The sequence below is a fragment of the Harpia harpyja genome, chromosome W (assembly GCF_026419915.1).
Source record: "Harpia harpyja isolate bHarHar1 chromosome W, bHarHar1 primary haplotype, whole genome shotgun sequence".
NCBI classification, from domain to species: domain Eukaryota; kingdom Metazoa; phylum Chordata; class Aves; order Accipitriformes; family Accipitridae; genus Harpia; species Harpia harpyja.
Genome location: NC_068968.1, coordinates 22,698,416 through 22,720,198, shown reverse-complemented (window position 1 = coordinate 22,720,198; position 21,783 = coordinate 22,698,416). Strand labels below are relative to the sequence as shown.

General features: G+C 49.3%; 1 protein-coding gene across 1 annotated transcript in view; it reads left to right on the top strand.

The window, feature by feature from the left end:
* LOC128136154 (GPI ethanolamine phosphate transferase 3-like) overlaps positions 1 to 21,092 on the top strand; it is a gene marked incomplete at its 5' end in the record, with an annotated part of 66,540 nt that extends 45,448 nt beyond the window's left edge. Inside the window, 5 exon segments of the mRNA XM_052775326.1 lie at positions 7,044 to 7,414; positions 7,469 to 7,585; positions 16,958 to 17,085; positions 20,078 to 20,210; positions 20,894 to 21,092. Of these exon segments, the coding sequence (XP_052631286.1) occupies positions 7,044 to 7,414; positions 7,469 to 7,585; positions 16,958 to 17,085; positions 20,078 to 20,210; positions 20,894 to 21,092 (948 nt within the window).
* Between the last annotated feature and the right edge of the window lie 691 nt (positions 21,093 to 21,783).

Below are 21,783 nucleotides of genomic sequence, written 5' to 3'. Positions count from 1 at the left end.
AAGAGGCCCCATTGTATAATAAACTGCCAGAAAATGAGAGGCAATATGCCCTGTTCACTGACGGATCCTGTCGCATCGTGGGAAAGCATCGGAGGTGGAAAGCTGCCGTATGGAGTCCTACACGACAAGTTGCAGAAACTGCTGAAGGAGAAGGTGAATCGAGTCAGTTTGCAGAGGTGAAAGCCATCCAGCTAGCATTAGATATTGCTGAAAGAGAAAAGTGGCCAGTGCTCTATCTCTATACTGACTCATGGATGGTGGCAAATGCCCTGTGGGGCTGGCTACAGCAATGGAAGCAGAGCAACTGGCAGCGCAGAGGTAAACCCATCTGGGCTGCCGCACTGTGGCAAGATATTGCATCCCGGCTAGAGAATCTGGTTGTAAAAGTACGTCATGTAGATGCTCACATACCCAAGAGTCGGGCCACTGAAGAACATCAAAACAACCAACAGGTGGATCAGGCTGCCAAGATTGAAGTGGCTCAGGTGGACCTGGACTGGCAACATAAGGGTGAGCTATTTATGGCTCGGTGGGCCCATGATGCTTCAGGCCATCAGGGAAGAGATGCAACATATAGATGGGCTCGTGACCGAGGGGTGGACTTGACCATGGACACTATTGCACAGGTTATCCATGAATGTGAAACATGTGCTGCAATTAAGCAAGCCAAGCGGTTAAAGCCCCTGTGGTATGGAGGGCGATGGCTGAAATATAAATATGGAGAAGCCTGGCAGATTGACTATATCACACTCCCACAAACTCGCCAAGGCAAGCGCTATGTGCTCACGATGGTGGAAGCAACCACTGGATGGCTGGAAACATATTCTGTGCCCCATGCCACCGCCCGGAACACTATCCTGGGCCTAGAAAAGCAAGTCTTGTGGCGACATGGCACCCCAGAACGAATTGAGTCAGACAACGGGACTCATTTCCGAAACAACCTCATAGACACCTGGGCCAAAGAGCATGGCATTGAGTGGGTGTATCATATCCCCTATCATGCACCAGCCTCTGGGAAAATTGAGCGATACAATGGACTGTTAAAGACTACATTGAGAGCAATGGGGGGTGGAACTTTCAAACATTGGGATACACATTTAGCAAAAGCCACCTGGTTAGTCAACACCAGAGGATCTGCCAATCGGGGTGGCCCTGCCCAGTCGGAATTTTTACATACTGTAGAAGGGGATAAAGTCCCTGTAGTGCACATAAAAAATATGTTAGGGAAGACAGTCTGGGTTACTCCTGCCTCAGGCAAAGGTAAACCCATTCGTGGGATTGCTTTTGCTCAAGGGCCTGGGTGCACTTGGTGGGTGATGCGAAAAGATGGGGAAGTCCGATGTGTGCCTCAAGGGGATTTAATTTTAGGTGAGAACAGCCAGAATTAAACTGTATATTAGTTGCTATATAACCCTGCTACTGTATATTATCCTTACTATAATTATGTGCTATATCCATAGTACTATAGTAAGAATCACTTAGATCAAGCAAGAAAAGAACTGTGATAAAACTGAGCAAAGCGCAGTAGTGATGGAACCAGAACTGACTCCAGCATGCAACAATCCAACGGTGCACACCATCCTCCTGCTGCGCCAAATGTCACCTGCTTGTCACACTGCACTGAAGCCCAATTCTGCTCTACCGACTGAGAGGACTTTGCACCATCCCTCCTGCCCAGAAAGACTGGTATGACAGATGGAGCCCAGAGTCGGAAACTAAATGAACTCAATGAACATTTTATGAACATGACCCATGAACTAAAGGAATGATATCTCTGTGTGTGTATACATATATATATATATATCATTGCTCATATGTCTTAAAGGGATGGAAAAGTGATGATTGATCAGGATGTAACTAAAGGTATGGGAACTGTGCATGACGTCAATGGTATAGAATAAGGGGTGGATACTGTCCTGGTTTCAGCTGGGATAGAGTTAACTGTCTTCCTAGTAGCTGGTACAGTGCTATGTTTTGAGTTCAGAGCGAAGAATGTTGATAACACTGATGTTTTCAGTTGTTGCTCAGTAGTGTTTAGACTAATGTCAAGGATTTTTCAGCTTCTCATGCCCAGCCAGTGAGAAAGCTGGAGGGGCACAAGAAGTTGGCACAGGACACAGCCAGGGCACCTGACCCAAACTGGCCAACGGTGTATTCCATACCATGTGACGTCCCATCCAGTACAGAAACGGGGAAGTGGGGGGGCAGGGATTCGCCGCTCGGGGGACTGGCTGGGTGTCGGTCGGCGGGTGGTGAGCAATTGCACTGCGTATCATTTGTACATTCCAATCCTTTCATTATTGCTGTTGTCATTTTATTAGTGTTATCATTATCATTATTAGTTTCTTCTTTTCTGTTCTATTAAACCGTTCTTATCTCAACCCACGGGTTTTGCTTCTTCTCCCGATTTTCTCCCCCATCCCACTGGGTGGGGGGGAGTGAGTGAGCGGCTGCGTGGTGTTTAGTTGCTGGCTGGGGTTAAACCACGACACTCCCCCATCCCACTGGGTGGAGGAGGAGTGAGTGAGCGGCTGCGTGGTGCTTAGTTGCTGGCTGGGGTTAAACCACGACAGAAGGCTTCGTCAGTAGGCTCCCCCTGATTGGGCAGCCTGTAGTAAACACCAACCACAAGGTTTCCTTTGCTGCCTCGGTCTCTAATTCTTACCCATAAGCTTTCAACCTGCTTGTGGCTATTCTTCAGAGACAGCTCTTCACAATCTATCCATTTCTTGATGTAGAAGGCAACCCCTCCGCCTCTCTTTCCTCGCCTGTCCCTTCTGAACAGCCTGTAGCCATCGATAGCTGCATTCCAGTCATGGGATTCATCCCACCAAGTTTCAGTAATGGCAACTAGGTCACAGCTTTCTAGCAGCACGGTGGCTTCCAACTCCTCCTGTTTGTTGCCCATGCTGCGTGCATTGGTGTAGAGGCACTTCAGCTGGGCTGTTGGCCGTGTCACCTTCTTAGAGGAACACACCTTAATTCCTTTGAGGTATTTCACTGGTGTTTCCCTGTTGGCTCCTATTGCCTCAGGAGCCCCGGCTCATCTCCGTAAGACTTCAAGTGTGCTCCAGTATACCCAGCACATCTCAGAGCAACAGGCTGAGGGCCTTTCGTTAGCACCCCATCCTTCTAACCTTGATGTGTCATCCCACAGCTTGTCACGGGCAAGCCTGATATTATCCCCCACCCCCTTCAAGTCTAGTTTAAAGCTCTGTCAATCAGCCCTGCTAGCTCATGAGCAGACCCCCTTCCCCCTTTGAGAAAGGTGAATCCTATCCCATGCCAGTAGGCCTGGTGCCGTGTAGACCATCCCATTATTGAAAAACCCAAAATTCTGGAGGTGACACCAGCCACGGAGCCATATATTAATAGACTGGGTCCATCTGTTTCTTCCAGTGTCGCTGCCCGCAACTGGAAGGATAGAGGAAAAAATTATCTGTGCTCCAGATTCCCTTACCAACCGTCCCAAGGCCCTGAAGTCTCTTTTGATTGCCCTTGGACTACGCGTTGCAGCTTCATCGCCACCCACATGGAAGGGCAATAATGGGTAATAGTCTGAGGGTCATACCAGGCTAGGAAGTTTCCTAGTCCTGTTGCGTTAAAGGGTAAAGAAGTTTGGCAGAAAATAAACCCCCTTGTGTTCCAGCTTACCCTCAGATGTCAGAGGGGCTGGGGGCGGCTAGGTTTAATTTCTGAGTGATGTCCAATTCAATGCTATAAGTCCAGTCACGTTCAATATGCTGAATGTATTGGTTTTCTGTGGCAAGGTTTTGGTAGCGGGGGGGGTTACAGGGGTGGCTTCTGTAAGAAGCTGCTGGAAGCTTCCCCTGTGTTCGAGAGAGCCCATACCAGCCGGCTCTAAGATGGACCCGCCGCCGGCCAAGGCCGAGCCAATCAGCGATAGTGGTAATGCTTCTGTGATAACATTTTTAAGAAGGAAAAAAAGTTGGGACGGAGGTATTCGGCAGCCGGAGAGAGGAGTGAGAACATGTAAGAGAAACAACTCTGCGGACACCAAGGTCAGTGAAGAAGGAGGGGGAGGAGATGCTCCAGGCACCGGAGCAGAGATTCCCCTGCAGCCCGTGGGGAAGACCATGGTGAGGCAGGCTGTCCCCCTGCAGTCCATGGAGGTCCACGGTGGAGCAGATATCCACCTGCAGCCCGTGGAGGACCCCACGCCAGAGCAGGTGGGTGCCTGAAGGAGGCTGTGACCCCTGGGAAGCCCACGCTGGAGCAGGCTCCTGGCAGGACCTGCGGATCTGTGGAGAGAGGAGCCCACATTGGAGCAGGTTTTCTGGCAGGACTTGTGACCCCGTGGGGGACCCACGCTGGAGCAGTCTGTGCCTGAAGGACTGCACACCGTGGAAAGGACCCATGCTGGAGCAGTTTGTGAAGAACTGCAGCCCGTGGGAAGGACCCACATTGGAGAAGTTCGTGGAGGACTGTCTCCCGTGGGTGGGACCCCACGCTGGAGCAGGGGAAGAGTGTGATGAGTCCTCCCCCTGAGGAGGATGAAGAGGCAGAAAATAACGTGTGATGAACTGACCGTAAACCCCATCCCCGTGCCGCTGGGGGGTTGGTAGAGAATCCGGGAGTGAAGTTGTGCCCGGGAAGAAAGGAGGGGTGGAGGGAAGGTGTTCTGAGATTTGGTTTTATTTCTCATTACCCTATTCTGGTTGATTTGTAATAAATCGAGTTAATTTTCCCCAAGCTGAGTCTGTTTTGCCCGTGACAGTAATTGGTGAGTGATCTCTCCTGTCTTTATCTCGACCCACAAGCTCTTTGTTATATTTTCTCTCCCCTGTCCAGCTGAGAAGGAGGGGGAGTGATAGAACGGCTCTGGTGGGCACCTGGCGTCCAGCCAGGGTTAACCCATCACACTGAACTATCACGATGACGGATGCACTTAATAGCATACTGCACTCTTGGCTTAGCCACGTTCAACGCACGAGGATTACCAGGCTTAGGGAGTTTGGTTGCGTTAACGAACTATCACGACTAGATTAATAAGCAGCGCAGTTTATTAAAGCAACAGTACAGGTTCTTTTGGATTGCCAGTGATACACTGTCTGCAAAGCATGTGCAAATAATAATACAGTCGATTACAAGCACATTAAATTATGAAAGTAAAGAGCTCTAAAGAATTCTAAGTTTTCTGGGAAAGCACTCGGTACAGCCGAGTGTTCAAATCTTACCCAATAGACATCCCTATGGGGGGGAAGAGAGGTTCAGCCTGTTGACTGATCCCAGAAGTCAGTGATGTCCTCCCGACTTGTCTATGATGGTATCTTCCCTAATAGTCCCCCTCTCTTTGGGCCTTTTTATCCTATTTTTCCTATTTAGGTGGAGCTTGAGTGACTCTATTCATACATACCTTTACTTTGATTGGTATAAAGTTCTCTCGCTTTGCTTTTAAAGGTATATGCTAGAAAAAATTCAGAGCGCATGCTCAGTGAGGGGGTGGTCGCACCTTGGAGGCGGGTAACTTTTGGGGTGGAGGTGTGTTTTGGTATTATAATGAGATTATAATGAGCAAAGTTCACCCAGAGAACATGATTTAGCATGTCAGTACTCCAGAACTGGGCACTTCTGATATAAATCAGAAGTAAGACAATAGCGTTGACAGAACCCCCATTATTTCACCTCCTCGCTTCAGTGGATTCAATGCAGGGACCTTCCATTCTTGTTCCAGTAGTTCCAGTTCCCCATCCCTGCAGTGATATCACAGAGCCTGGCCGCAGTGTCTCCACTCCGCTCCACCCTCTGTGTTGTTTCTCAGAGTCAGCATACCAAGCTCCCCTGGTGTTGCTAACATCTAAGGTTGTGGGTTATGTTGCTTAGGGAATTATTATGGAACAGATTCCTTGCATATCCACTGCATTCCACCCTGGAGGTTTACCTTCCCTTAAGAGGGGGACATATCAATAAGTCACCTCCAGCAATCATTCCACATGTCCTTAACCCAGGCCCCAGGGAGGCAGCAGACTTCCCTAAGAGGAGGGTCTGTCCAGCATATTGGACTCTCTGTTCCCCTCATATGATTGCTGATGGGAAGGCAGAAGTGTTCAGCCTCTCTGCTGTGTATTTATAGAGAAGCAGAGTGCTTTGTCATTTAAAGATGATAATGTACTTTACTGTCCATTAGTGACTGAGGATATCAATCATCATTTATTAGGAATTAGTGTTATCCAGTCCTGCCTGTTTAAATATATGCACTCAGTTGTCTGAGGAATTTTCTGGCTTGATCATATTGGTTTTGAAGAAGCTTTAGCATACCAGGGAGGTCGTGCAGGCCTGGGAGAGAGCTGGTGCATATGTTTGCCATTCATGGGCAGGGGCAGGCTGATTCTGCCTGCACTCTGAGGCAACTGGAAGCCACATGAAGGTATCAGTGTGTTTCAGGGCTTGAGCAGATCTACGCTCTGCCCTGGTAATGCCCTCATAAGATTTTTTACGACTTTGAGATCATAGCTGCCTCTGCTCCTGTCCTCTTGAAGTAAGATGCAGAATGAACCCTCCTTAGCCTATGGTACAGTGGGTTAATGTGCCTGTATTCAAGAAGAGGAAGCAGTTTGATTTGATCCACTATAAGCTCTTTAATTTGATGTCTGTCCTCAGACAAACAATGTAAAAGTTGACATTGGGGTCAGATTAATAGCTAGTAATGACTTGAACTTCTGGGGGACATTTGCTTTATTGTTACCAAAGACTCTGCACAAAAGCTTAGTGATGCACAACATTAACAGAGGTGCACCTGCAGGTGAAGAACTGGGTGACAGAGGAGTCAGTGTGGCTGTTGGGATGGATATGTCACTTGAGAAGGATGTCACTTTGGCAGAAGGATTATGTTTCCTGCCAGTCACATCCTGTATTTGGGTGACCAGCCCCAGGTGATGCAGCTGGGGACGGGTCTGTCCTGGCAGGGGTTGGCAGATTGGGGCTGTTTCCTTTCAGAAGGGGCTGAGTGAGGAAGATGGCAGTGAATCCCATTCCCAGTGGTCCCAGTGCTGCTGTCTGACCCTGTGTCCCCTCTCCTGTAGGTGGACCGCTTCCTGCACTCCTACTCGCTGGTGGCTCATGACCCACCAGCAGAGCAGCTCCAGCACCTGCAGGAGCTCTTCTCCAGTGCCGTGGAGGAGCACACTCAGCTCTTGGCTCAGGTGCAAGGGGCGACACTGGTGCCTCTGGAGCTGGAGTTCAGCCTGGGAAGCTTCATTGGTCGCTTCTGGCTCTACCTGCAGGAGGCACAGGCTGTGTGCACCCAGCCCTGTGCCCACTTCCATCCCCTGCGTATGGTGGGGGGCTGCACCCTCATTGCCACTTCCTGCTTGCTCTGCTACATGGCCTCAGAGCTGGCCGCAGCCTCTCAGTGTCGGGAAAATCAGTCTGCTGGGACTGAGGGTAGCAGCCTGTCCTTGCAGACACATTGGCCGTGATATCCTTACCACATCTGTTGTGCTTGCAGGTTCCTATTTGAGTTGCTGGGCTTTGTGATGAGCAGCATGTGCCTCCTGCTGGGGATCTCCCTGGTGATGCGTGTGGACTCTGCCATCAGCACCTTGTTCGGCCAGCTTCAGCTCAGGTAGTATTGGAGATGCAGGGAACTTGACCTGCTCGTCGGCTGAGGCTGTGGTTGTCTTCCTGCCTCCCTGGGGCCGGGAGGGATACATGAGCCACCAGCAACGAGCGTCTGCTGACAGCAGTCAGGGATTATCCCCAGCTCCATGCCTCAGCGCTGCACAAAAGGACCAGAGCCAGCTGTTCCCTGCTCATTGTGATGGTGTTTCTCAGCAGTTGAGGTTAGAGCTCTTGCTGGGTGTTTGTTGGCAGTGGGAGGAGTCTGCTGCAGGAGGCCAAGAAGCAAGAGTCCTGAAGTGCTCCTCTGGAGAAACACTAACCGGGGGTCTTGCTGCTACTTTCCTGACAACTGTCCCCACTGTGCAGCTGGTCGGCTTCAGTGGCTGGCAAGGTGTCACCTTGCCTGTGCAGAGACAGTGACTCAAAGGAAGAGGCCTGCTGAGGAGGGGAGGGGAGGGAGGGAGGAGAGGGAAGGGAAGGTCCTGTGTCCACTTCTCTTTGCGTGCTCAGTTTTCATGCTGGAATCAAAGTGCACATGGTTATGCATGCAGATGGTTCCTGGGGTCTCAGTGGCAGCTGCTCCGCTGTAAAGTCAGTTGGTTGCTCTGTAGTGAGGCCTTTCCTGCCCTACACTCACTCCCATTTTCCTGGTCTTCCTCAGCCCTGAGAAGGGCAGGGGGGAGCAGGCTGGGCTGCCTTGTACAGCCTGAAGCAGGCTTAGCTTGGTGGGGAGGGTAGCAGGGAGAACTGTGTCCATGACCAAGAAACTCTCCACTCATGGTCTTGGCCTGTTGGTGCCCCTGTGGGCTGGCCTGTAGCAGCCAGGGCTCCCAGTCTCTTCCTGAGTGCCTGCTGCCAGATGCCGGGTGTTGATTGGGAACGGTTGAGTTGCAGCATGATGTAGTGACAGAGCATTGACTCATCCCCGTATTGGGTCTGGTCAGGAGGAAAGGGGAGTCTGGAGTAGCTGTCCCAATTACAGGAGTGGCCTTGGTGTGAGCTCTGGTGCCTGGGAACAGCTGCTTGAAAGCCCTGAGTGGGTGACAACTCTTCTGGGAGGTGGCTTAATCCACTGGTATCTGTGTATGTGCTGGGGGTTATGTAACCTTGAAGGGACCCCAGGCACTGCAGCTGATGGCATCTGTGATCCCATATTTGGTGCTTATCTCCCTCTTGACCTTGGTTTTCTGCATGGGACTTTGTGCTGCAAGAGAGTGTCGTGGTTTCAGCCCAGCCGGTAACAAAGGACCACGCAGCCGCTCGCTCACTCCTCCCGCCCCCCTCCAGTGGGATAGGGAGGAGACGGAGGAGAGAAAAGAAAAAAAACTGGAACCTCGAGGGTTGAGATAAGGGCAGTTTACTGGGACAACACAAAAAAAGGTTACAACAACAACAACGGTACTAATGAAAGAATATACAAAAAGAGTGATGCACAGTGCAACTGCTCACCACCCGGAACCCGACGCTCTGCCACTTCCCCCACTGAAAGTCGAGAGACAGGTCCCCCCAGCCCGCTCCCCATTTATATACTGAGCATGATGTCACGTGGTATGGAATAGCTCCTTGGCTAGTTCAGGTCAGCTGCCCCGGCTATGCCCCCCCACCTGCGAGGTTCCTGTAAAAATTAACTCTATCCCAGCTGAACCCAGGACATTATCCACCCCTTATTCTATACCATCTACATCATGCCCAGATCTTACATTTTCCAATCAACTACTACCACTTTCCTTGTCTTTTTTATATATATATATATATATATGTATATGGACCCCCCCCCCACACACACACAAATAGTATTCCCTTAGTCGATGGGCCATCCCTCTAATGTGTCCATCAATTTTATTTAGTCCATGACTTTGGGGCTCCATCTGTTGTAACAGTTCTTCAGGATAAGAGAGATGGTGTGAGGTGTTAGGTTGTTGTATGCTGCCTCTGGAACTTGTGGCTGGTACATTTGGTGCAACCCACGCCCTTGGCCTGCAGGTCGAAGAGGCTGATCTTGAGGAAATCGCTGGGCGCCAGTTCAAGTTCTATCACTGTTGTACTTGGCTCAGTTTCAAAGTCCATCCTTCAGTCATTTGGGTAATTCTTACAGTAATACCCTTGATATGGCATATAGACACTATAGATACAATGACATACATTGGCAGGTTATTTAGCAGTTAAATATCATACAGCCTAATTCACTGGCTATTCTCTCCCAAAATCAAATCTCCCTGAGGTACACATCGAACTTCCCCATCCTTCTGCATCACCCACCAGGTGTACCCAGGTCCCTGAGCAAAAACAACCCCTTGGATGGGTTTATCTCTGCCTGAGGGACAACTAACCCAGACTGTCTTTCCTAACATACTTCTCATGCGCACTACAGGGACTTAATCCCTTTCTACAGTATGTGGAAGTCTTGGTTGGGCGGGGCCAGCCCGATTGGCAGATCCTCTAGTATTAACTAACCAGGTGGCTTTTGCTAAATGTGTATCCCAATGTTTGAAAGTTCCCCCCCCCATTGCTCTCAATGTAGTTTTCAGCAGTCCATTGTATCGTTCGATTTTTCCGGAGGCCGGTGCGTGATAACGGATGTGATATACCCACTCAATGCCATGTTCTTTGGCCCAGGTGTCTATGAGGTTGTTTCGGAAGTGAGTCCCGTTGTCTGACTCAATTCTTTCTGGGGTGCCGTGTCGCCGTAAAACTTGCTCTTCAAGGCCCAGGATAGTGTTCTGGGAAGTGGCGTGGGACACAGGATATGTTTCCAGCCATCCAGTGGTTGCTTCCACCATTGTAAGCACACGGCACTTGCCTTGGCGGGTTCGTGGGAGTGTGATATAGTCAATCATCCAGGCCTCCCACTGTTTATAGTTCAGCCATCGCCCTCCATGCGACAGGGGTTTTAGCCGCTTGGCTTGCTTAATTGCAGCACATGTTTCACATTCATGGATAACCTGTGCGATAGTGTCCATGGTCAAGTCCACCCCTCGATCACGAGCCCATCTATATGTTGCATCTCTTCCCCGATGGCCTGAGGTATCATGCGCCCACAGAGCCATAAATAGCTCACCCTTATGTTGCCAGTCCAGATCCACCTGAGACACTTCAATCTTGGCAGCCTGATCTGCCTGCTGGTTGTTCTGATGTTCTTCAGTGGCCCGACTCTTGGGTATGTGAGCATCTACGTGACGTACTTTTACCACTAGCTTCTCTATCCGAACAGCAATATCTTGCCACAGTGCGGCCGCCCAGATGGGTTTACCTCTGCACTGCCAGTTGCTCTTCTTCCATTGCTGTAGCCACCCCCACAGGGCATTTGCCACCATCCATGAGTCAGTATAGAGATAGAGCACTGGCCACTTCTCTCTTTCAGCAATGTCTAACGCTAGCTGGATGGCTTTCACTTCTGCAAACTGACTCGATTCACCTTCTCCTTCAGCAGTTTCTGCGACTTGTCGTGTAGGACTCCATACAGCAGCCTTCCACATCCGATGCTTTCCCACAATGCGACAGGACCCATCAGTGAACAGGGCATATTGCCTCTCATTTTCTGGCAGTTTATTATACAGCGGGGCCTCTTCAGCCCGTGTCACCTCCTCCTCTGGCGACATTCCAAAATCTTTCCCTTCTGGCCAGTCCGTGATCACTTCCACAATTCCTGGACGACTGGGGTTTCCTATGCGAGCTCGTTGTGTGATCAGTGCGGCCCACTTACTCCACGTGGCATCAGTTGCCTGATGTGTAGAGGAGACTTTCCCTTTGAACATCCAGCCCAGCACTGGCAGTTGGGGTGCTAAGAGGAGCTGTGTTTCAGTACCAACCACTTCTGAGGCGGCTCAAACTCCTTCATATGCTGCCAATATCTCTTTTTCAGTTGGAGTATAGCGAGCCTCGGATCCTCTGTATCCCCGACTCCAAAACCCCAGGGGTCGGCCTCGGGTCTCCCCAGGTGCTTTCTGCCAGAGGCTCCAGGTAGGGCCATTCTCCCCAGCTGCAGTGTAGAGCACACTTTTAACATCTTGTCCTGCCCGGACTGGCCCAAGAGCTACTGCATGAACAATCTCCCGCTTAATTTGTTCAAAGGCTTGTTGTTGCTCAGGCCCCCATTTTAAATCGTTCTTCTTCCGGGTCACTTGGTAGAGAGGACTTACAATTTGACTGTAATTTGGAATATGCATTCTCCAAAAGCCCACAACACCTAAGAAAGCCTGTGTTTCCTTTTTATTAGTCGGTGGGGACATAGCTGCTATTTTGTTGATCACATCCATGGGGATCTGACGACGTCCATCTTGCCATTTTACTCCTAAGAACTGGATCTCCTGTGCAGGTCCCTTGACCTTACTTTCTTTTATGGCAAAACCGGCTTTCAGAAGGATTTAAATTATTTTCTTCCCTTTCTCAAAGACTTCTTCTGCCGTGTTGCCCCATACAATGATGTCATCAATGTATCGCAGGTGTTCTGGAGCTTCACCTTTTTCCAGTGCAGCCTGGATCAGTCCATGGCAAATGGTGGGGCTGTGTTTCCACCCCTGGGGCAGTCAATTCCAGGTGTGCTGGATGCCCCTCCAAGTGAAAGCAAACTGTGGCCTGCACTCCGCTGCCAAAGGGATTGAGAAAAATGCATTAGCAACGTCAATTGTGGCATACCACTTGGCTGCCTTTGATTCCAGTTCATATTGAAGTCCTAACGTATCTGGCACAGCAGCGCTCAGCGGTGGCGTGACTTAATTCAGGCCACGATAGTCAACTGTTAGTCTCCATTCCCCATTAGATTTCCGCACAGGCCATATGGGACTATTAAAGGTTGAGAGAGTCTTGCTGATCACTCCTTGGCTCTCCAATTGGCAAATCAGCTTATGGATGGGGATCAGGGAGTCTCAGTTGGTGCGATATTGCCGCCGGTGCACCGTCGTGGTAGCAATTGGCACCTGTTGTTCTTCAACCTTCAGCAACCCCACAACCGAAGGGTCTTGAGAGAGACCAGGCAGGGTAGACAGCTGTTCAATCATCTCCTCCGTCTCCAGTGCAGCTATACCAAAGGCCCAACGGTACCCTTTTGGGTCCTTGAAATACCCCCTCCTGAGATAATCTATACCAAGGATGCACGGGGCCTCTGGGCCAGTTGCAATGGGGTGTTTATGCCACTCATTCCCGGTTAGACTCATTTCAGCTTCCAATACGGTTAGCTCTTAGGATCCCCCTGTCACACCAGAGATACAGATGGGTTCTGCCCCTTTATAACTTGATGGCATTAGGGTACATTGTGCACCAGTGTCTACTAGAGCCTTATATTTCTGTGGGTCTGATGTGCCAGGCCATCGAATCCACACTGTCCAGTAGACTCGGTTGTCCCTTTCCTCCTCCTGGCTGGAGGCAGGGCCCCTCTAATCCTGGTTAGAGTATCCGTTACTCACTTTTCGCACACGTGAATCAGAAGTCCCTTCAAGAGGATCAGAAATGAGATCAGCCCTTCTACTGCGTCTGGGGGACTGCTCATGGGAAACTGGAGCAGCAGCTTTCCAAGAAGAATCCTCTTTTCTGGTTGCTTTTTCTCGCAACTCCTGTACCCGTGCATCCAGGACTGAGGTAGGTTTTCCATCCCACTTCCTCATGTCCTCTCCATGGTCACGCAGGTAAAACCACAGGTTAGCCCGTCGTGTGTACTTTCTCTCTCCTCTCTCTTGGGCAGAGGAGTGCTTACTCCTAATAGCTGCAATGCGGGCCTGTACAGGTGGGGAGAAGGACATATCCACTTTGAATTGCTGGAACTCTCGGGATAATTGGGTTGACCCTGGCTAGATGCCAGGTGCCCACCAAAGCCTCTCTATCACTCCCCCTTCTCAGCTGGACAGGGGGGAGAAAATATAACAAAAGGCTTGTGGGTCAAGATAAGGACAGTTTAATAAAGTGAAAGCAAAGGTTGCGCGCAAAAGCAAAGAAAAACAAATGATATTATTCTCTACTTCCCATCAGCAGGCGATGTCTAGCCACTTCCTGGGAAGCAGGGCTTCAGTATGCATAGTGGTTGCTCCGGAAGACAAAAATGCCCCCACTCCGTCTCCCTTTACTTAGCTTTTATATCTGAGCTGACATCATATGGTATGGAATATCTGTTTGGTTAGTTTAGGTCAGCTGTCCTGGTTATGTCCCCTCCCGAGATCTTGCCCTGCCCCAGCCTGCCATTGAGGGGGGGGCAAAAATGTTGGAGAGAGAGCCTTGATGCTGTGCCAGCACTGCTCAGCAGTAGCCAAAACACTGGTGTGTTATCAACACCTTTCTAGCTACTGATGCAGAGCACAGCACTACCAGGGCTGCTATGGGGAGTATTAACTCCATCTCAGCCAGACCCAATACATCACGGGAAACTGGAGCAGCAGTTTTCCAAGAAGAATCCTCTTTTCTGGTTGCTTTTTCTCGCAACTCCTGTACCCGTGCATCCAGGACTGAGGTAGGTTCTCCATCCCACTTCCTCATGTCCTCTCCATGGTCACGCAGGTAAAACCACAGGTTAGCCCGTCGTGTGTACTTTCTCTCTCCTCTCTCTTGGGCAGAGGAGTGCTTACTCCTAATAGCTGCAATGCGGGCCTGTACAGGTGGGGAGGAGGACATATCCACTTTGAATTGCTGGAACTCTCGGGACAATTCCTCTACAGCCGAGACACAGGCCCGTAGGGAGGAAGAGAGACTTCCTTCATATTGCCGGAGTTGGACAGCCAATTCATCCACTGTTTGTCCATAGCCTTCTTTCCAGGACATTACTGCCAATGAGTTGGCATAGGTTGGTGGTGCACTTCGTAGAAACTTCCACCACATGGGTTGTGTGCATTGGACTTCATCTGGATCTGTGGGTGACTGCGCATTTTCTGGATCATTATAAATCACCTCCAGCACGGCTAATTCCCTCAGGTACTGGATACCTCTCTCCATGGTGGTCTACTTGCCTTGGTGACATGTAACTTCATCCTTGAAGGGGTATCTTTCCTTTACACCTAACAGAAGTCGCCTCCAGAGGCTGAGGACTTGTGTTTTTCTCCCAATCGCCTTGTCGATGCCCCCTTCCCTAGACAGAGATCCCAACTGCTTGGCTTCCTTACCCTCTAATTCCACACTACTGGCCCCATTATCCCAGCATCGGAGCAGCCAGGTAACAATGTGCTCACCTGGGTAGCGGCTAAAATCTTTTCGCATATCACGCAACTCACTCAGGGATAGAGATCGGGTGATTATTTCAGGTTCTGCCTCTTCCTCCTGTTCTCGCAATGACCCTGGTTCATCTTCATCTCTCACTAAGCGAACTGATTTCTTTGTGTGTTTCTTTTTCTGTACAGGGGCGACTGATACTGGCACAGGTTGGTTCTCTGGTTTAGCTGCAGTATCTGTCACCGGGGTTGGGGTAGCCACACTGCCTGTTGCCGGGGTTGGGGTAGCCACGGTGTAGCCATGGTGCCTGTTTTCCATCTTTTCCCCCTTTTCCCCCTGAGGGTGCTGCCTAATATCAAGCAGTGTTTGGTAGATACTGGCCAGGGCCCAGCACAGTGCAGTGACTTGTACGTCTTTGGAATAGCCACAGCATTTTCCTTTCAAATATTCTACCACTTCATGAGGGTTCTGTAGTTGTTTGGGAGTGAACTTCCAAGCCACTGGAGGTGAGAAGTTCTCTAGATACCTGCCCATATCCTCCCACATGCCGTGCCACCCATGAATATCCAGCTTTGGGGCAGATCTCTGGGTGGTACTCTTAAAGAGCCTTTTTGTAGCCCTAAACAAGACCTGAAACATATTCAGGAGGCATAGCACTAACAGCACGCTGGCTTGCGCATCCCAAGGATATTCAAAATTTTCAAAATTCTCAAATGCCATTGTAATTAGCTTGGAGGAGAAGGGGAAGATGTGAGAAGATGTCTCGCCCATAGGTTGGCTCCCTGAGAAGAGGTAGTGTAATTATTAATAGTTTCCACTAGATGGGTCCTGAAGTACGGAGATAACAACAATGCTGAGTACAAATATCGGATTAGTCCCATGACCGATAATTTTATTGTACCATAAGGCAGTATTTCACAATACATCAAAGCGAAAACCTTAATCCACCTTCCATGGATGATAAGCAGCAGAAGAGGGACTACATACAGCAAGTGAGGTGATACATAACAGAACCCTAAAAATGAGCACCACAACTCTAAGAGCCAATAAATCAACATTGTGACCAGCGACTATTAGACCAATATAATGAATGCTTGTAACAAATTCGTTTTAACATGCTCTGGTCAGGTTTGTCGTTATCTCAACCCTTCGTGCCCCATGTTGGGCGCCAAAAAGGATTGTTGTGGTTTAACCCCAGCCAGCAACTAAGCACCACACAGCTGCTCACTCACTCCCCCCCTCCCCAGTGGGATGGGGGAGAGAATCAGAAAAAAAGTAAAACTTGTGGGTTGAGATAAGAACGATTTAATAAATAAAATAAAATGTAATAATAACAATAATAATAAAATATAATCATAATAATAGTAATGAAAAAGAATATAACAAAAAAAAAAAAAGAGAGAGAAATAAAACCCAAGAAAAGACAAGTGATGCACAATGCAATTGTTCACCACCTGCTGACCGATGCCCAAGCAGTGATCAGCGATTGGCCCCTCCTGGCAACTCCCCCCAGTTTATATACTGAGCATGACGTTCTATGGTATGGATATCCCTTTGGCTAGTTCGGGTCAGCTGTCCTGTCCATGCTCCCTCCCAGCTTCTTGTGCACATGCTTGCTGGCAGAGCATGGGAAACTGAAAAATCCTTATTTTAGGATAACGCAAGCGGGGACGCAGGCACTGTGTAGCTCGGTCCTTGCTAGAGGATCACTGAACCTGCTGGTTTCACCTGTTTATCAGGGATTTGCACAGGCGTAGTTTACCACTGTGCTTTGATCTTTCCCACAGCAGGGCAGGAATCTCAAGCATGTTCAATAGGGTGCCTCTATCACAGGCCTATGTTATCTAAACACAGATATTCTACTTGTCCAACATACAAGGATAGACAACAATTAGTATGATATATGTGTTTTTCTACACTCCAGCTGCAAGTCACTTGAGCGTGTTTACAATCCTCCTTGCCAATCTTCCGTTATTTTCCCACAGCAGGCACTTAGCTGTACCTGGGACCTTTGTCCCCGCCTCTTAGATGGAGATGAATCAGTTACCAAATTTGTATTGGGAATACAAAATATCTACAAGAAAATAGGGCACAAGCCAGATGGTTTCAACCAGTACCAGCTGAAATGCAAGTACATGATATCCAGTCTAGAGATGCAGTAATGATAAAAGTCCACTCTTGCAAAACAAAGTTGGACCCTAAATGGGAGGGTCCGTATACTGTGTTAACTTCTTTCTTTGCTGTAAAGGTTGCAGAAAAGGATAACTGGATTCACCACTCTTGTTAAACGACCGCCCAAAGAACATCAGTTAGATGGACCACTGTCGACCCTGCAGGACTCTGTCAATCCTACCTTGGAGATTGAAACCGGGACCGGTCGAGCTTACAAAGGCTAAAGGAATCCCAGAACCGTGTCATTTTTGTTTTCTTTCTGGAGCCACCTGGACCAGGGAGTCACACGGACCAGGGAGTCACCCACTGCTTGGCCAAGTGGACCATCAGAGACTGTAAATCAAGGACAATGTCCTGTTTGGTGTATTCACCATCCTTATAGAGTGGCAATCACGCCAGGCTCAGTTCCAAGAGGGGAAAGTTTGAGATGGCATCAGCACAGTTGGCTTTGGTTATCCTGTAATAATTGTGGCCCATGTCATCCTGGGTGGTGCATTAATAACTGTTATAAAGGTTGTTGGGAAACCCATCATCGAGGTTGGGGCTGGGGAAATATAATCAGAAAAGGCACAGCCGGATACATAAACTGGTGCCGTGCGTGCAGGTGGCACCAACCACCCAGTGAAGAAGAGTGTCCTGGTTTTGTCTGGGATAGAGTTAATTTTCTTTCTAGTAGCTGGTACAGTGCTGCATTTTGGATTTAGTATGAGAAGAATGTTGATAACACACTGATGTTTTCAGTTGTTGCTAAGTAGTGTTTAGACTAAGTCAAGGATTTTTCAGCTTCTCATGCCCAGCCAGCAAGAAGGCTGGAGGGGCACAAGAAGTTGGGAGGGGACACGGCCGGGGCAGCTGACCCAAACTGGCCAAAGGGATATTCCATACCATGTGACATCATGCCCAGTATCTAAACTGGGGGGAGTTGGCCTGGGGGGGGATCGCTGCTCAGGAACTAACTGGGCGTCGGTGGGTGGGTGGTGAGCAATTGCATTGTGCATCACTTGTTTTGTATATTCCAATCCTTTTATAAGTATTATTGTCATTTTATTATTGTTATTATTATCATTATTATTTTCTTCCTTTCTGTTCTATTAAACTGTCTTTATCTCAATCTACGAGTTTTACTTTTTTTTCCCGATTCTCTCCCCCATCCCACTGGGTGGGGGGGAAGTGAGTGAGCAGCTGCGTGGTACTTGGTTGCTGGCTGGGGTTAAACCATGACAAAGAGTTAGCTGCAAGACTCAATGTTTTATTATTGGATTAAGATTATCTCCTATACCTTCTTAAGATAGGAGTAGAGTGGATTACCCTAGTTCTGGTATTAACCCTTCTTTGTATAGGTGTTTTGGTTCTTTTTCTTTTCTACATTTGATTGAAAATAGTGGGCAAACCATCACCAAAATGGGCTCAACCATGTGTTGACAACCCCATTCTGTGAGTTATTCTCAAAACTGTGTTAGTACAATACCTTTCTTTACTGCTTTTACTAATACCCCCCCTCTCTTAGTTATAAGGAACACAAGTCCTTTGTGTTGTTGGCCCATCATGTAGCCAACCTAACTACCCACAAAGGAGCCCAAAGTGCATACAACCCCCCTGAAAGTGGTTACAAAACTTGTTCTCTGGATGGGGATTATCATCATGGTTTAGTAGTTTATTATTTAGTTCATTGCTAAAAAGTCTTTTACCTGTGGTTATTATGCTTCTGATTGATAGCCTGGTGTGCTTTTACTTGTATTCAGGATGATTGTTTACAGAATATGCTTATGAAATCTATACAAGGGTATCAAAGAGTCCTCATACAAGACCAACTATAGATGGACAGGGATGCTCAAAAAAACTAAAGGGAGGACTGTTATAGAAGGAGTTTGATTAACTGTATTCTTCTCTCTGAATAGTCTCATTTAGCATTAGTAGCTTAGCACTAGTAGCTATATTAGTTGAAGCCTTAGGCCGCAAGAGCTGACCGAGAGTAAACTTTTTGATAAAACTAATGCTGCTAACACAGACCTAGCTGAATCCAGCAGATGCGAGCAGAATGAAGAAGATAAGGACCAAGGAAACAATTCCAAGAGAATGAGGTAACTTCGGAAGAAGGCCAGCCCAGTGACAAAGAAAACCAATAAGAAATCAAGAGAACACCAGCCAGAATTAAGTGATTGGACTTGGGGATCAAGTGCTAGGTGGTGTGGGTATAATTGAGGGGCACGATCTGGGGTAGGGGTCTCTCTCTGGAGGCACCCAGCTTGAGCTGTAACCTGAGAACTAATAAAAGAGGAATTGGAAACCTACATTAATCAGCAGGATCCTAGGGTCAGACCCTGTTATGGTGGCTGGTGTGTGTAAATCCATAACAGGAACAGAGAGGATTTCCACAAATTTTTCCTGGGTTGCTTTGCTGTCTTCAGCAGAAAGGTCTCATGTTTTAGACCACGCTTATTTGAATGCCAAGGACTACAGTAGGGCTACTAGCAATGTTACATACTTGAGATGCTCCTCTGGGGCCTGGTGAACTCACTGCCCTGGAGAAGCAGATCAAAACTATTGTCAGAGGAGTATATCAGAACCCTGACCACAACCTGTGCCCTGAGACAGCTTGGAGGTTTCTCTTCTTCCTGCCCAAACCCAAGCCTGGTATAGCCAGCTTTCTCCTGGAGAGGGTCTGCTTTACTAGAACAGAGGCGCTGGAGAGATGGAGTCTTGCTTCATCCCAGGAAGCGGTGTGTCCATACCTAGCAGTCCAGAGGCCAAGTATGGAGGCCTGTCAGGGGAGAGGGGAGCAGAGGGGGGAGCTGTATGCTGAGCACAGCCCAGGCATGGCTAGTGCTGCTCCCAGGGGTGACCCCTGGGCACTTGGGCCAGCCTCCCCTGTTCAGTGCTCCAGCTGTGCTGACATACTATAGGGGTGTGAGCTTTGCCAGGATCTGCCAAACCTGCTGGTCCCAGTCCTGATGGAGGCTCCCTCCCTTCGGGGGTGCAGACTTGCCTGCAAGGAAAACCCCAACCTGTGTCCAAACAGAGGTGTGGCTGGCTGTGACACAGCCGGGATGGTCTCCTCCCCATTACACCACCTCTCCTCATGCTCACCTTCCTCATCTGGCTTCTAAGCTTCTTTTGCAACACTCTGCAATCCACAGCAGCGCCAGGGACCTGCTCCTCCTCTGCTAAGGGCTGAATCCCCCTTCGTGTCTTGCAGGTGACCCAGCTGCAGCCTCCTACCTGGTACAGGCCCTGTGGAAACTGAACCGAAAGCAGGAGGCAGCTGCTCACTGGCAGAAGTTCTCCCAGAGCCCAGCTGGGGAGGATGGGCAGCAGGAAGGGCAGGGAAGGTGTGTAGAGGGATGGGTGGGATCTCAGCTGGCCACACAAGAGAGCTCCAGCAGCATAGCCCGTGTTTCAAACTGTGTGGACAGTTTAGCTCAGCAACTGCTAGCCTGCACCCGCAGCTCAAATGTGTCTGAGAAGCTTCCCCCTCCATGTCTGCTCTGAGAGACCACAGGCTGTGTGGCTCTGCAGGACTCCCCAGGGCACAAAAGAACTGACACAGAGCCAAAGCCTGTTTCTGTGATGGCGAATGGGAGGGCAGAAGCTGGGGGCAGAGCTAGGGGCTCTGTGCAGCACATGGAGAGTGAAGTTCTTAGACCATGGCAAGGGAATGCTGCAGTCCTTAGTGCTGCAACACTCCCTTCTCTTTCGGGCCCTTCCCTTTGTACTTGGTTTCATGTCTGAAGCAGGCGACCTGCCCACACAGTGAATCTCTTGCCAGAAGCATACAGGATTACCTTGGGACTACAAGCCAGGACCCCTCGAGCTAACCCAGTCAGTCTCCCCATCCCCACCTGCTGAAGTCTCCCTGCATCAGGTTGGCATGAGGCCTTAAAGGACTCCTCCAAGACTCAAAATTACTCTTGGATAAAGCTGGATTCCCAAAGGACTGAAACAGAATAGATCTCCTTTTCTAATAAAGCTGAGGCTTTTATTTAGTTTAAGTTTTACTGTGTCCTTTTTCCAGAGTGAACCTTTGCAGTTATGGCCTTGACGCTGCCCAGAGCTGCTGTGAGCCTGTGGGCTATGCCTTGGGTTCATGGGAGATCAAGGGCAGAGATATCCTCGGTCCTTTGAAGTTGGCATCAGCTGTGCTGCTGTACACAGCTGGGCCAGCTCTGTGCTCCCTGCGCTTTGTATACTGGTGCTTTACTCAGTCACCGTAGTTTGGAGCCCAGAGAAGAAGTTTTGGCTGAAGCATGCAGCTCTAGGTCTGACTTCTACTGCCCTACACTAGCCAGGGAAGGTGGCAGTGTTGAGACCCATGTCTGCGTGTGTTTTAGGGTGGTTTCGACGATTCCCGAGAAGGCGAACACACACACACTGACTATAAGGGGAAAAAGCAAGCATTTATTAACTACAGATGTGCGTTATGCTAAGGGTATCTTGTAAAGCAAATTAACATACCGACCCGAGGACTGTGAGGAAGATGGACCATCCGTACATTCTTGTGCCGTCTTGCGCCGCGAGCTCAGCCCAGCAATCGGTAGGTGTCAGCTTTACGTGGGTGTCCCCACAGAGGCAACGGTGGCCTCGCCATACACCAGCCCGATGCTCTTCGGAAAAATCCCGGTATTTATACATTTGCAGAGGAACGGGTTTCAGCACACGTGGCCAGCGGGTGCCAAAACACGCCTCGGTTGTAACATCGGGAGCCTATGATGCATGCGCTCGCTGGCCAGGTGCGCTGCACGAGCCATAGCCACCCTGTCTATTGGTTCATGGGCTTTGTACATGCAGCAAATTGTCATCATCCAGCAGTCACGCGCCAATCATGCACACAGCTGTGCTGTGCAACAGCCTGCTGCCCGTCCTCCCCCAGTATTGCTCAGCTCTCTTATCCCTGTGGTCAGCATT